This window comes from Hyperolius riggenbachi, chromosome 2 (assembly GCF_040937935.1).
Source record: "Hyperolius riggenbachi isolate aHypRig1 chromosome 2, aHypRig1.pri, whole genome shotgun sequence".
Lineage (NCBI taxonomy): Eukaryota > Metazoa > Chordata > Amphibia > Anura > Hyperoliidae > Hyperolius > Hyperolius riggenbachi.
The window spans coordinates 86,643,795-86,659,586 of record NC_090647.1 but is presented as its reverse complement, the minus strand read 5'-3'; the positions used below and the strand labels follow the sequence as shown (position 1 = coordinate 86,659,586).

At 44.5% G+C, this 15,792-nt stretch overlaps 1 protein-coding gene across 13 annotated transcripts in view; it reads right to left on the bottom strand.

The window, feature by feature from the left end:
* Positions 1-288: 288 nt before the first annotated feature.
* The window catches only part of MTUS2 (microtubule associated scaffold protein 2), a 737,980-nt gene continuing 722,476 nt past the window's right edge, over positions 289-15,792 (bottom strand). For all 13 annotated transcript variants that reach the window (XM_068267019.1, XM_068267015.1, XM_068267020.1 and 10 more), the window contains 4 exons: positions 14,991-15,089; positions 5,228-5,347; positions 3,820-3,917; positions 289-2,134 (listed from right to left, as the gene is read on the bottom strand). In XM_068267019.1, coding sequence (XP_068123120.1) covers positions 1,924-2,134; positions 3,820-3,917; positions 5,228-5,347; positions 14,991-15,089 — 528 coding nt within the window. In that variant the 3' untranslated portion in view covers positions 289-1,923. The remainder of the gene's footprint in view (positions 2,135-3,819; positions 3,918-5,227; positions 5,348-14,990; positions 15,090-15,792) is intronic.

The following is a 15,792-nucleotide window of genomic DNA, read 5'->3' as shown; positions in this document are numbered from 1 at the left end:
ATTTTTACGCATTCCCGCTATGCAGGAACATTAACACATATTTTTACACGTTACTGGTTCAATGCGTACATTTTTACGCATTGAACCAGTAATGCGTAAAAATGTATGTGTTAATGTTCCTGCACTAGCGGGAATGCGTAAAAATGCACGCAATGCGTCCCGCCGACCTCCGAGGTCGGCAAGCTGCCAGCGGGGGACTGGAGCAGCAGTGAGTGACTACGAGGGCACAGGATGGCTGCATGGGGCTGGTAGAAGCTCCAGGTAAGTGAAACTCATTTTTTTATTTTGGTTGGACATTCCCTTTTAACAGCACAGCCTATGCATTGAAGACCTAAGTTATTCCTTCTACTTAGAGCCATTACTAGTTCCCCAAGCCCTATGGCATATACTGTACCTAGAGTTACTGATATTCTGTACTTCATTTCTATCCTCTTTCTCAGCTAATTCCAATGTACAACCACCACTAAGAGCAGAATCACCCACTAGGCAGCCTAGGCAAGAGTCTAGAGTCTGATAGGTGCCCATGTGTCTGCCTGATCTCCTCTACTGAGCCACTCCCCCCCTCCCCCATCCAAAGGCCTGGTGAGAAACAGGGTGAAACAAAGCTGCTACAGTGCCTATGGCCTCATTTCATCTTAATCTAAATATCTGACAGTCCTCAATAAAGTACTATAGATTGACTGTGTTCTCCCGACTAACATAATGCAGCCCCTTAATCACAGTGAAATTCGTGAACACACAGACTAGCAAGTCGGATGAGAGATGGCTGATAAAATGATGATTACAAAAAACGTACACTCTACTTCCATACCAAACCCGCCATAAGGTGATTTACATTCCAAAATAAATATTTCTAACTTCTACCTCCAAGTTATAAAATTGCACAGAATCTCAATCAAAAGTAATTGTAAATTAGGTGCTTTTTTTTCTGCAGGCAATTTCCTATAGTCACTTGTGCATTACAAAATATACAAAAAGAGCTATTACGTGAGACGTGTATTATTTCCTGACAAGGAGGAACAGATTATGGAAGATTTGTTAGGATCGAGGAGTAACACAATTAGGAGCGTAAATACAGTGTAACAGGATCCAAGCCAATGGAAATAGAAACCCTTCGTTTTTTTCTTAATCCCTCTAGTCCTTGGTGAACGTATGTACAAGTAGAAAAGCCCTCCTCTTTCATGGGTTCTCATCTGAGCAATGGCTCCCTCTGCTGGCCATTTTATGAAAACCTACAAAAAAGTCAGTTTCAACAGAAGATGAGTAAAAGGGCCTCCTAAGAAGAAATGGAAAGGCTTGGCATGCGAGCGAAGCACTGGATTATTGCGTAGGCAGCGTTGTCCGTTCATGACTTGATATAGCTGGTGATTCTGTTATGTCCAGAAGGCGATATGTTGCTTTATACGTATTTACAGATCAGTGTTATCTCATTACAACAAGCAGTAGAAAGTGGGTGGACGTAAATGCCCCTTTTCAGGTAGAAGACATAGGCACGGGGTAGAAAAACAGCTGATTAAACAGATCAGCAGCACATAAAAAAAGAAAGGAGGAAAAAAAAACATAAAAACAAGAACAAAACGACAAGCTCTGGTTCCTATATGTACAGAGTAGCCTATGTACTGTATGTACAAGTAAACCTGTAAAGTGTGTGCAATCATATATACAATAATTTGTATATAGAATCCCAGCATATTGGACTGTGTGTAACCTGAAAGATTGATGTGGCTTCTCCATTTTCTTTTTGTCGTAGTGGAATGTTTTTGTTTTTTTTGTTTCCTTGGCTCAGTTTATCCTACAAAAGGGAATTCACTGTTGGCCTTCCAGTAGGATTGCTCCTCTAGTCTCATGACTCCAAGGACTGCTTACTGAGAGAACAGTGAGACATCAGGAAGTAAAGCTTGTCTGTTGTCCGTTGAGGCTGTGTCATCTCTGAGCGGAGGAGACTTTGGAGGGGGATAAGGGACTGGAAGAAGAGGAACGGTTAATAGGTGAAGATGGGTTTTTAATGGGACTCATGGACTCTGCAGTCTGCAGTTTCCACACCAGCTCTTCATTGGTCCGGCTTAACCTCTTCTTCTCCTTGCTCTCTTTCTCAACGTTCTCGTGCAGGTTGGCATTTTCAACTGACAGTTGCCTAAAAAAAAAACACACATAAACATTACAAATTACAAGTGAGCAGAAAGACAGCTCACCCTGCTACCACTGAAACTCTGGGGCCACAGTAAAAACTATTCCTCCCTCAGGGTCCAGCTAATGGCGGCACCCGAAATACAGGGAGTTCTTGAGAAAGCCCCCTGCAGCGCCACAACCGTAGTAACATTACGGTCTATGGTGGCGCCCAGGTCAAGCGTGGTGTGGATCAGCGCTGAGATGACCTGATCCACCACAAAGACCTCCCTGATGATCTACAGTAAGGTCCATAAATATTAGGACATTGACACAATTATAACATGTTGGGCTCTATGCACAACCACAATGGATTTAAAATGAAAAGAACATGATGTGCTTTAACTGCCGACTGTCAGCTTTAATTTGAGGGTATTAACATCCAAATCAGGTCAATGGTGAAGGAATTACAACAGTTTGCATATGTGCCTCCCACTTGTTAAGGGACCAAAAGTAATGGGACAGAATAATAATCATAAACTAAATTTCCACTTTTTAATACTTAGTTCCAAATCCTTTGCAGTAAATTACAGCCTGAATTCTGGAACGCAGAGACATCACCAGACGCTGGGTTTCATCCCTGGTGATGCTCTGCCAGGCCTCTACTGCAACTGTCTTCAGTTCCTGCTTGTTCTTGGGGCATTTTCCCTTCAGTTTTGTCTTCAGCAAGTAAAATGCATGCTCAATCAGATTCAGGTCAGGTGATTGACTTGGCCATTGCATAATATTCCACTTCGGTACTTATCCGTTAGCCGCGCGTATCCGGCAGGTGGCGCTAATTACTATTCCCCCTCCAGGCCGACATGGATAGTAGGGAAAGCTGTAACTCTGGTGGAGTTTTGTCGCCACCTAGAGGATGCGCCCGGCTAACGGATAAGTACCTCCACTTCTTTCCCTTCAAAATACTCTTTGGTTGCTTTTGCAGCATGGTTTAGGTCCATCTGCACTGTGAAGCACCATACAAAGTTTTGCAGGGGGCCCAGTGATTTCTAGTTACGCCCGAGTGCAGCTATCATTTCACATTTTCCACCCTTATAACAGTGCAGGTATCATTTCCCATTTCCCACCCTCATAACAGTGCAGCTATCATTTCCCATTTCCCACCCTCATAACAGTGCAACTATCATTTCACATTTTCAACCCTCATAAGGCCTCTCTCAGACAGACGACTGAACTGTGCACTTATTGAGCAATTTAAAATCCCATTTGTTGCCCACCAGCGGCATTTGGGTGCAATTTAAATGCAGTGGAATGGCAGCGGTTGTAACACCACACGTCAATGCTCGACATGTGGTGGTGTTACTCCATGTTAGAAAACCGTGACATCGCTTCTGAGCATGGCCACTCTCACATGTGACTGTATGGAGGGCCGCTTGTCGACAGCCAGTACTGAGTGCTAACATACACCTGGCCGGTGCACACGAGCAGCTGATAGGCTGTGAGTTCGCCCCCATAACCCCACAGTCCCAAACTTTCACCCATAATATCTGTTCTCGCCATGATCTTTCAGCGGTAGCCAGTGGCCGCATGGGTTACAAGTCACATCCCACCAGTGACATGTAGAATGGAATGCAATGCATGTAAGAATGGGGAACACTGCTGGGCTGTCTGCAAATCCCTAATGACAGTGATTTGAATACTGCTTGCACTGACCTAGTAACTGCAACATTTTTATCTATCCGGACCTTCATATCTTCATTCTGCTGCTGGAGAACCTGGATTCTCTCCTCCAGCACAACATTAATTTCGGCCTAGAAAGAGAGAGAAAGGTCAAAGTTTATTGTCTACATTTTTATTAGATTCCCCAAATGTGAAAAAAAGTAATGCATCAAAGTGGAAGTGAGAGCCAAGCTCCTGAGCTCCCCTGCTGGCCAGTAAAGATATGCATCACATTAAAAGACCAATATGAAGGCTCAAAAAGGTCAGACAGGAGGAACTTCCTTCTGACACCGAGGGACTTCCTCCTGAGTAACAGAAGTAATTTGCATATCACTAACCAGGAACAAAGAACTACTTTTGCTGCCTACTCACTAAACTCCAGTTTTGCACTTTGTCATATGCTCAATTTACCTGTATTTTTCAGACCATAAGACGCTCTTGACCATAAGGCCCCATTTACACTTCAGTTGGTACATGTTTTTTTTCTTCTTCTCCATAGCTGCGCATTATGAAAAATCATTCAGTTAAAACTGGTATAGTGTAAACTGAGTTAATGGAAAACATGGTCATTACTTTGAAAATCAGTTGTCCTTTCAGTTATAATTGAGAGCAACTGATTAAGTGTAAATGGGGCCTAAGATGCACTTAGGTTTACAGAAAGAAAACCAGGGAAAAATATACATATACTAAACCTGGTGCACCCATGTTGCAGGGATCTTCTCTCCCCAATCCCCCCCAATTATTATGCCCCCCTGTACCTCGTGTCCCCATTGTATCCCCTTGTGTCCCTATTGTATCCCCTTTGTACCTCTTGTGTCCCCCTTGTACCTTTTGTGTCCGCCATATGTTCCTGTGTCCCCCTTGAGCCCAACTGTCTCCCCTTGAACCTTTGGTGTGCAACTGTGTCCCCCTCCCCTCCTGTGCTTCCCCAGCCGCTTGCACAGTGTAGAGTAATGTGCAGGGAAGCAGTAGTACGTATCTCACCTGCTCCAGGGGCCTCCACTCACTGAGCGATGGCTTCCCCTAGTGCTGGCTTCTCCTGATCACGTCATTGCATGTGACAGGCAATAGGGCAAGCTGTGAGGGAGAGAAGACGTCGCTCATTGAGTGGAGGCCCCTGGAGCAAGTGAGATACACGCTGATGCTTCCTTGCGCATTACTCTGCATTCTGGGGTAACACAGGACAGGGAGTCCCCAATACTGTAATTGTGACGAGTTGGCGGTGGTTCATATCGGCGGGCACTCGTAAGTCAGGGACTCCTTGTATTCAGTCCAAAGGATAAACTAACTTTTTCTCCCCACTTTTGGAGGAGTAAAAGTGTGTCTTATGGTCTGAAAAAATACGGTAAAATACACGTTTAATGCACCATAATTTACTCCTACTTCAGCTGATCTCACTCACCAGCTTCTCCAGCTCCATAATCCTCTTCTCCTGCTGATGGATTAACTGGTTCTTCATCTCTAAGACTTGCTTCACGCTGGCCAGATCTTCATCTAAGTGCTTATATGGGGCAAGAGCAATCTGAAACACAAACACACCAGACTCTGAATGATGTAAACAAGTATTTCATTAAAGCTACACACTCACATTAAATAATAATTGTCCAGAAAGATCTTTCATTTGGTGGATCTTTCACTTCTGCCGCTGTTTCTGGTTCAAAAGTGGGTTCATGCTTCCATCTGCTGAAAAGCTTTATGGAGATGAAGATTTCATTTTTCAGCACGACCTGGCACCTGCTCACAGTGCCAAAACCACTGGTAAATGGTTTACTGACCATGGTATTACTTTGCTCAGTTGGCCTGCCAACTCTCCTGACCTGAACCCCATAGAGAATCTGTGGGATATTGTGAAGAGAAAGTTGAGAGACGCAAGACCCAACACTCTGGATGAGCTTAAGGCCGCTATCGAAGCATCCTGGGCCTCCATAACACATGAGCAGTGCCACAGGCTGATTGCCTCCATGCCACGCCGCATTGAAGCAGTCATTTCTGTAAAAGGATTCCCGACCAAGTATTGAGTCCATAACTGAACATAATTATTTGAAGGTTGACTTTTTTTGTTTTAAAAACACTTTTCTTTTATTGGTCGGATGAAATATGCAAATTTTTTGAGATAGGAATTTTTGGTTTTCATGAGCTGTATGCCAAAATCATCAATATTAAAACAATAAAAGGCTTGAATTACTTCAGTTGTGTGTAATGAATCTAAAATATATGAAAGTCTAATGTTTATCAGTACATTACAAAAAATAATGAACTTTATCACAATATGTTAATTTTTTGAGAAGATCCTGTAGATCATTTATAGCAATAACTGTTGAAAATTCCTTCTTCCCAATGAGATAAATCCTTTAAACAACACTCTACTGTTTAAATTTCAGAACTGTACGTAGCTGTTTATATTCAATACTCCCAGTGCAAACCTGAAGCAAAGATAAACTTATTAGACTTGTAATTGCATCTGAACTAATACTTCTGGATACACACAGTTGAAATCTATGCCCTGTTTGGAGCCTCTTATCCCTGCCATGGCATACATTTCAGTCTACCGTCACCGTGTGCGCCTGTCACTATTGCCAATCCATCGCTGCATGCTCATTGGCTCCTGACTCTGATCACGGTTAGCCAATCACAGTAATCACAATCAAAATCTGAAAAAAAAAGGCTCTGGTCCTTAAAGTGGACCTGAACTCTTGCACAGAACACAAGGAAAACAGAGAGAAATTTCACCCTGTGTGGTTTTAGAGAGAAGAGCCTGTCTAATTCTCCCTCATCTTCAAGTAATCAGAAGAGTAATCTGATATCTCAGCTGTGTCAGCACAGAAATTCGGCAGTCACAGCTAATATATAAACACAGGGTGTTAACCCTTTGTCGGCTTCAATGAAAGTAAAAACACTGCAGATATATTGCAGGAGTTCTGTAAGCTATAACAGCAAAAATGTTTTTCTGTAAAGTTATTAAAATGTTGCTTATCTTTTAGTGCAGAGAGAAAGCTTTGAGTTCATGTCCGCTTTAGGAGTTGAAAATCTCAGTTTGGACTCTAAGCCGTTTTTAATGTCACACTGACTTTGCTGCTGTTTATTCAGTTTCCACACAAAGAATTGATGATCTACTGAACCACTATCCTGCTATGAGAAGTATTTTCACAGCCACACAAGAAGGGTATGGCCTTTATTCTGACTGCACAGATAATGCACTGGCTTATTAACCCTTACAATGAAAATAAAAGTGAACACAGGCAAGTTTTAAGTAGGATTGTTACTACATGTTCATATGTTTGTCTCCAGCTTCTTTAGGTACCCTTTCATTAAACGTCCAAACCCACTGGACCTGCAAGACCAGATGTGATGGAACACTGCAGGGGCGTAACTAGAAGTCCCCGGGACCCCTGCAAGAATTTGAGCATTTTGCAGATTATTAGAGTGAATTTCATGAATTTATGATTGTAAGCAGAGATCTTCTTTAATCAGTTAGATTGTTGGTTAGAGTAACCCCTAGTGTCATTTTCTGCAGTAAGCTCATGGCCATTTTGGGGGGCAGGAGGGGTCGCAGCGTGAGGGGAGAGCTTTGTACATCAGCGGGGAGGGAGGACAGCCCCCCCCCCCCCCCTCACCTCGTGCTCTCCCTTCTGCACTCCCCCTCCTGCATCTATCTAAGTGGCAGCAGCGGTGACAGGCAGCAGCTATAAATACCGCCATTCACCACCGGAGGTCTCCGAGCTGCAAAGGGCTTCTCCGATCTGCAAGGGCTTCACATTACTTCCTGTTTTAACAGGAAGTAATGTGAAGCCATTGCAGTGAAGCCCTTGCAGCTCGGAGTCCTCCGTGGTGAATGGAGGTAATTGTAGCTGCTGCCTGTCACTGCTGCTGCCACTTAGATCGATGCACGAGGGGGGGGTGCAGAGGGGAGAGCCCAAGGTGAGGGGGGGGGGAGACTGCCCCCCTTTCCCGACTGATGTGCAAAGCTCTCCCCTCATGCTGCGACCCCTCCTGCTCCCCCAAACGGCCATGAGCGCCCCCCCCCCCCCCCCGTGGGGGCAGGGGCTGCTTTCCCTATTGTTACGCCAGTGGAACACTGCCATATTTACACAGCCCAAAATGTGACATTGAGCCCCTTTCCCTGCAATCTCAGGAGTGCCTCACTTTCTTATATATCCTTTTCTCATAATGGAGATCTTGTTTCCTTAATTAACCCAGTTGTTTTTTTCTGCACGTTTCAAAATTCCATTGAATACGGAGGCAGCACCCCCAAAACTGATGTTAAAAAATAATTTGAGTGTGGGAGGACTCACACCTATAAATAAACAGGACATGCGCTGTTAGTTGCAGATATCGTTTCTTGAGACCCTGACTATTTGACCTGAAGAAGCGGAAAAGGACCCATGCAACGCATTGTCTTTTCAAAGTGTTCAATAAAATAACTTATTTATTCTATTATAGTTTATTTATAGGAATTATACCTCCCACTTTCAAATGATTTTGAGAGTTCTTAACCTACTTTTTTCCTGAAGAGTGGACCAACTACCCACCTACAGAGGACCCAAAGACCCAAGTCAGGAGGGGTTCTCCCACTTGCCTGAAACTGTGGTTGTTGGTCTTGCATTCCACATTTGTGTGTAGCCCAGGCCGGAATTATACTTTATGTGCCCCTAGGCCAAGTATGTTGTGGCTCCCCTTTCTTGCGCAGCAGCGCCCCTCCCATACCATGTATAGCCCCCTCTTCCATGTGCATCATGCATTTAGTGTAGCCCCTCTCTTTCATGAACAGCTTCCTTGGGCATCCTTTTCCCCTTTTCATGTGTTGCGCCCCATTTTCAAACTCCTTCTAAGTAGCAACTCCTCTATTATATTAAGGTACCTCCTTGGGCTGCTTGCGCCCAAGGCATGGGCCTTTCTAGAAATCCAGCCCTGTGAGTAACTCTCTACTGTATCTATACATATACATCTGTTACAGTTAACTACAACACTATATGGGTCTGTGATCTGTGCGTTTCTGGAAGGGCTACTCCAGACATCCTCATTTCAACTACTCCAGGCATTCTGCTAGTGTTTCACAATTTCAGCACATCTGTTTGTGATTTGGAATGCAATTTGTAACTAAGTATTTGAGAAAACCTCCTATAAAGATCAGAATAATGTCTTTCTCTGTCTCCTGCTTTTGGGTTTATGCCAGTTTTATAGTCAATTTAATGAGGTCTGGCCTTCTAGGCAGCAGAAAACTTTTTGTGCATAATGAAGCAGTTTTTCAAAATTCTGTAAATAAAAAGGTCTAACATAAAAACAATGAATCAGAAAGCGGAACGGAGAGGAAAAAAAAACTGCACGCTAATTAGTGAGAATTATGCTGATAAACGAATAAAAGTCCTAACCTAGCGGCGGTTAGGCGACATCTCTGGAGACTGCAGGCTAATCATTGTGTCTGTATTTGTCTTGGTTTAATGACTGCGCAGATCCAGCCTGCGAGACAAACATCAGAATAACGCAGACTGGCTCTATATTAGAGACATCTCGACATTAGAGCACCGTGCCTGCAATATTATAGCCATTAAATAAGGGCTTTATTCCTGGCATCTGTCTGCTCCGGAGGAAGCATGGCAGAAACTGTGTTTGGCATCCTAAAAATAACCCCATCTAACCGCCAGCCAATCAAATGTCACATTCAGCTTGGCAGTAGGCCGACAACATCAAACAGCTTTCTGCCTCCTTTTGCAGTGGTTTGAAGTTACAGACTGCCCAGCAAGCTCATGGTGAAGCAGAACTCCTAGGAGTGTGTAAGGGGCTAAAAAGGACCAAAAAGCCCTCTTACTAACATGCTATGCATAGATGTTTGCCTTCTTAGGGCTTGAGTCACTAAAGAGTGCTAACATAGTTAGCACACCTAAAAGCTTTGCACGTGCAAACTAGGGTGCTAAGTAGTTTGCACGGGCAAAGCGGTTACTGATCGTGCAGTATTTGGTGAGCCCGAAACGTAGCACCAATGCGTGCGAAACGTCACACCGTCCGCGTGCAAAGTACGCTTATCAGGCTATTTTGCACGCGGACGGTGCAACGTTTTGTGCGCACCGCTAAACTTTGCACGCACAAACTTTTGGGCGCATATTAGCGCGTGCAAAGGCACTTTGCACATGCTAAGGGGCTTTTCACTGGCGTGCTAACACTTAGCACCCTTTAGTGAATCAAGCCCTTAAAGGGAACCCAAGCCTCGGGTTCAAAAACGACTTATTTACCTTAAGATAGGGAACCCTCAGGATTCTATTGAGGCTTCCCTCCGTGCTCCGATGTCCTCCATTAATCAGCGCAGATCCCCTCCACATCGGGGCTGCGCCCCTCCATTGTTACGAGCGCCGCCACGTATGCGCAGCATCATAGAGCCACTCGAAAAACAAGCAGCTCCGGCTTAGTGCGCATACGTGGCCACGCTGATGGAAGAGAAGGTGCGCGGACTAATATGATTAATGACAATGCCTTGTCGCCAATTTTTCGGGGGCCGAGCTCAGCGAGTGGAGGCATCAGAGCACTTAGGGAAGTCTCAACAGGATCCTGAGGCTTCACTCTCTCTAGGTTAATATCCACTCTTGTACCCGAGCTTCAGGTACTAGTTTTAATAGAGTATTGTATCATACAATGTGATGTTTTTGTGAAATTCAACATCTTGGCTACTATGCAATTAACTTTTTCTCCTTAGTTTTCTATAAGGTGATATTTTCAAATTGTCAATAAAATAGTTTAAAACTGTACCCCAGGCGATGTGACATGATGAGATAAACATGTGTATGTACAGTACAAAACATATTTATAAACAGGCGGTTTTACTGGTTTTATTTTGCAGCCTGAAAGCATTAATTTCTAAGCATGGAAGTGACAGCTTCTGTCTTGTTGGTACCTTGTCGGGAATATAGTTAAACATCACTGATAAGCTAATTACAACCATAAAAGTTTTCCTGGCAGAATACAACTTCTAAGGACAGGGAGAGATAAAATACACAAACTATTGACCTTTTTCTAACTCTGGGACACTTAATAGGTTGCCACTGATTAGAGACAGTAAAATATTCAACCTACTTTATAATGTTTAAATATAAAAGAAAACCATGGGATACATAAAAAAGTAATTTTTAGGAGTAGGAGGAGAAATACAATAATTGTTTATCTCATAGTTTATTTTCACCTCGGGTTTACTTTAACCACTTGACGACTGCAGTGTTAAACCCCTCTAAAGACCAGGCTCTTTTTGGCTGCAGTGGGCTGTGCAAGCTTTTCAGCCTCCTGCACAGCCCAGCTAAGGAGCCCAGCGATTGCTGCTGCCACTTTTTTCTTTTCTTAGCCTCATAGAGGCTCTCTCTCCCTCTGTCCCCCTCCCTCTCCTTCCTCCCTCCCCTCCACCTGTAGAAATGAACAGGACGGCGATCCGTCCTGTTCTCCGCCTCTCATAGGCATTAGCCTATGAGAGGACGGCGATCCCTGGCCAATCAGAGGCTGGAGATCGCCGATCTCGTACAGCGCTGCTGGAGACCGCAGCGCTGTACGGATGTAAACAAAGGGGATTTCTTTCCCCTTTCGTTTACAAGCAGCCTGCTAGCCACAATCAGTGGCTAGCAAGCTAATCACGGAGCTCCGCACCGTGAAGTGGCAGGGAACGATCTCGCATGCGCGCAGCCGTTGTGCTGCAGTTCCAGGACTTGATTAGCGTTACGTGGTCTTGGGACTGCCGCCGCGGCCACGCCCATTGCCGTGAGGCGGTCTTTAAGTAGTTAAACCACCAGCAAGCAAGAAAATACTCAAAATAATTTTGATAGTACTTTTTCACCTACTTTTTAGTGCTATTTCAGTTGCAAAGTGCTGAAAAATTATTTTAAATATAAGTTGAAAAATTACCTCCTAGGATAAAACTCAGGACAAAAAGTTATCGTATATACACGAATACAAGTCGACCTCGTATACAAGTCGACTCCAATATTCAACCCTCTTAAGCTGGAAAGTTTTATTGACTCAAGTATAAGTCTATCCAGCAAAGTTAACAGCTGCACTTGGGGACCAGGAGGGGTTAATGACTGCACTGCATACAGTATTGCAGCCATTTATGCAGCCCAGCATTTCCCCCTGCCCCTTTCCTTGTTATTTGATGTGGCCAGGACTTTCTGACCTGTGTTTTCTTTGCTTTTCCTTTCCTCATAGTACCACTTTCAAATGGGTAAATTGCTGCCAATCGGAATGTCACTATTAGTACACACATTAATCAGTGTGCTCAGTGTTGCCCATGACTCGTGTATAAGTCGACCCCTATACTTTTATGAAGCGAATTGGACCTAAATTTCTAGACTTATACTCAAGTATATACATATGGGCCCTGGTCTGTTAAAAAACATCTGATATTATATGCCTAGCTTAGTCTACTGTTTTTCTCCCACAGCAATCTTCAGAATGTAAATGTTCAGGGAGCCTAACACATTTCTTTTTATCATGTTTAAGGTTAATACCTCACTAGATGTACATTTTTATTTTAAATAAAGGAAAGAATGTACATGTAAAAGGTACGATAACGTATTTAATCAAAAACAGAAGCAAGCCGGTATCTAAGAATTCTGTTTCTACTCTGTTCAGTAAGTTTCCATGAAATGAGAAATAGAATCTGAATTATTGATACCATTACATTATTGTAACAAAATGAAACTGTAAGAATGTCCTTGGCAGTTCTGACAACTGTGCCAGCATGAGGATGGATTCTGGGAATAGATCATACGGCTGCTAGGGAGAGACTGAGGAATGGGAAGAATTCTGCACCAACCAACTTGTTTCTACCCCACTTTAGGTACTTTCCTGATCCTACACTGCTTCCTCCTCCACTGTATGACAAGACACATGTAGCTTCCTATTCCTGCACTGCTTCCCCCTCCACTGTATGACAAGGCACACACTGTCCCCTTACATGCAGCTTCCTATTCCTGCACTGCTTCCCCCTCCACTGTATGACAAGGCACACACTGCACCTTACATGCAGCTTCCTGATCCTGCACTGCGTCCTCCTCCAATTTATGACAAGACACACACTGCACCTTAAATGTAGTTTCCTGATCCTACACTGCTTCCTCCTCCACTGGATGACAAGGCACACACTGTCCCCTTACATGTACTTTCCTGTTCCTGCCCTGCTTCCCCCTCCACTGTATGACAAGGCACACCCTGCACCTTACATGCAGCTTCCTAATCCTCCACTGCTTCCCCCTCCACTGTATGACAAGGCACACACTGCACCTTACATGCAGCTTCCTGATCCTGCACTGCTTCCTTCTCCACTGTATGACAAGGCACACACTGCACCTTACATGCAGCTTCCTGATCCTGCACTGCTTCCTCCTCCACTGGATGACAAGGCACACACTGCACCTTACATGCAGCTTCCTGATCCTGTACTGTGTCCTCCTCCACTGTATGACAAGGCACACACTGTCACCTTACATGCAGCTTCCTGATCCTGCACTGCTTCCTCCTCCACTGTATAACAAGGCACACACTGCACCTTACATGCAGCTTCCTGATCCTGCACTGCGTCCTCCTCCACTGTATGACAAGGCACACACTGCACCTTACATGCAGCTTCCTGATCCTGCACTGCTTCCTCCTCCACTGGATGACAAGGCACACACTGCACCTTACATGCAGCTTCCTGATCCTGTACTGTGTCCTCCTCCACTGTATGACAAGGCACACACTGTCACCTTACATGCAGCTTCCTGATCCTGCACTGCTTCCTCCTCCACTGTATGACAAGGCACACACTGTCCCCTTACATGCAGCTTCCTGATCCTGCACTGCGTCCTCCTCCACTGTATGACAAGGCACACACTGCACCTTACATGCAGCTTCCTGATCCTGCACTGCTTCCTCCTCCACTGGATGACAAGGCACACACTGCACCTTAAATGCAGCTTCCTCCTCCACTGTATGACAAGGCACACACTGCACCTTACATGCAGCTTCCTGATCCTGCACTGCTTCCTCCTCCACTGTATGACAAGGCACACACTGTCCCCTTACATGCAGCTTTCTGATCCTGCACTGCGTCCTCCTTCACTGTATGACAAGGCACACACTGCACCTTACATGCAGCTTCCTGATCCTGCACTGCTTCCTCCTCCACTGGATGACAAGGCACACACTGCACCTTAAATGCAGCTTCCTGATCCTGCACTGCTTCCTCCTCCACTATATGACAAGGCACACACTGCACCTTACATGCAGCTTCCTGATCCTGCACTGCTTCCTCCTCCACTGGATGACAAGGCACACACTGCACCTTACATGCAGCTTCCTGATCCTGCACTGCTTCCTCCTCCACTGTATGACAAGGCACACACTGCACCTTACATGCAGCTTCCTGATCCTGCACTGCTTCCCCCTCCACTGGATGACAAGGCACACACTGCACCTTACATGCATCTTCCTGATCCTGCACTGCTTCCTCCTCCACTGTATGACAAGGCACACACTGTACCTTACATGCAGCTTCCTGATCCTGCACTGCTTCCTCCTCCACTGTATGACAAGGCACACACTGCACCTTAAATGCAGCTTCCTGATCCTGCACTGCTTCCTCCTCCACTGGATGACAAGGCTCTGTCTGATGGCTCTGGTGTCTTAACAAGAGGTTTTTGAACTAGTCTATCTCCTCATGGGACACTCTCTGCATTTTCTTTATTTTCAAAAGCACTTACTGAACAGCAGTAAGTAGGGATCCTTTCCAGATAGTGTTTTTAAAATAATAAAAGAAAACCCTGAGAATCTCCCAGGAGGAAATGGACTAGTTCAAAGAGGTTCAGGTCTGACATAGTACCTCCTGTGAGGGCAACGTAGAAAACGATATATTTCAGATGCATTTTTCCTTGTAACAAATTTATATCTTATATGCATATGCATAAATGTAATTTAAATGTTATTGTTTCAGTCATAGTGCCCCTTTAAGGGACTTTTTACTTCACGGTGGATTTCTAAATTGGGGGGGAAGTGACAGAAGGGGGCTGTAGTGAATGGTGGCCTGGAGTAGGATGGTCAGCGAGAGGGTTCAGGGTCATGCCAGGACATTGGGAGAATGATCCAAGTAAAATCATTATATGTTTTTGATTCACTTTATTTTCACTATAGACACTAATGATGGTAAAATAAATTACCTCCAGCTGTTCTTTAGTGCTCTTCATTAAGGCTTCTTCAAACATCTTTGCCCGATCTCTCAGGGAATGATTCTGGAACGTCAAAGTATCAACTTGATCCTGCCAGGAAAAAACAGGACGAATGATCATTATGACATCCCATAACATTTACATAAGCAAACATATATGCACAGGGACAGATTTTTGGAAAGGCCACAAAGGCCATGGCCTTAGGCGGCAGCAGGCCAAGGGGCGGCTGGAGATGGTAGAGGAGCTGCTGCATACGAAAGAAGAAACTTCAAATGAAATACAGAGGTTACAAATAGGGAGCAACACATGGAAATAGGGAGCTGCTGTCCAAAGGATCTATATACAGTATAACTGAAGGGGGCTGCTGTATATGAATGGTAAACATGGAAGAAGGGGCTGCACAAGGAATATGAGGGGTTGCAGAACACGGAAGAGTAGCCACAAGTTGGTCTAGGGGTGAACAAAAAAGTATAAATCCGGCCATGTATATGCAGAGATATCCAACACAAGTTTCCATCACCAAAGCAAAAGGCTACGTGATTACTGGACATAACTGGCAGGAGGCTTCAGACTACTTCCAGAAACTAGGCTTTTAATGCCTTTTTAATAGGGACACTATCTACTTCTAAGTACATATAGTATCGCTGCTGCTTCTATTGTGTGCCGGGTAGAGCTGATAGTCAAAGCATCGGTAATGCAATATTACCAATATTTTACTATATACTTAGCTGGGCCCTATTCTCACACTAACCCCCCACCTCCTAGTGCCTAACATTAACCTTCCCTCCTAATA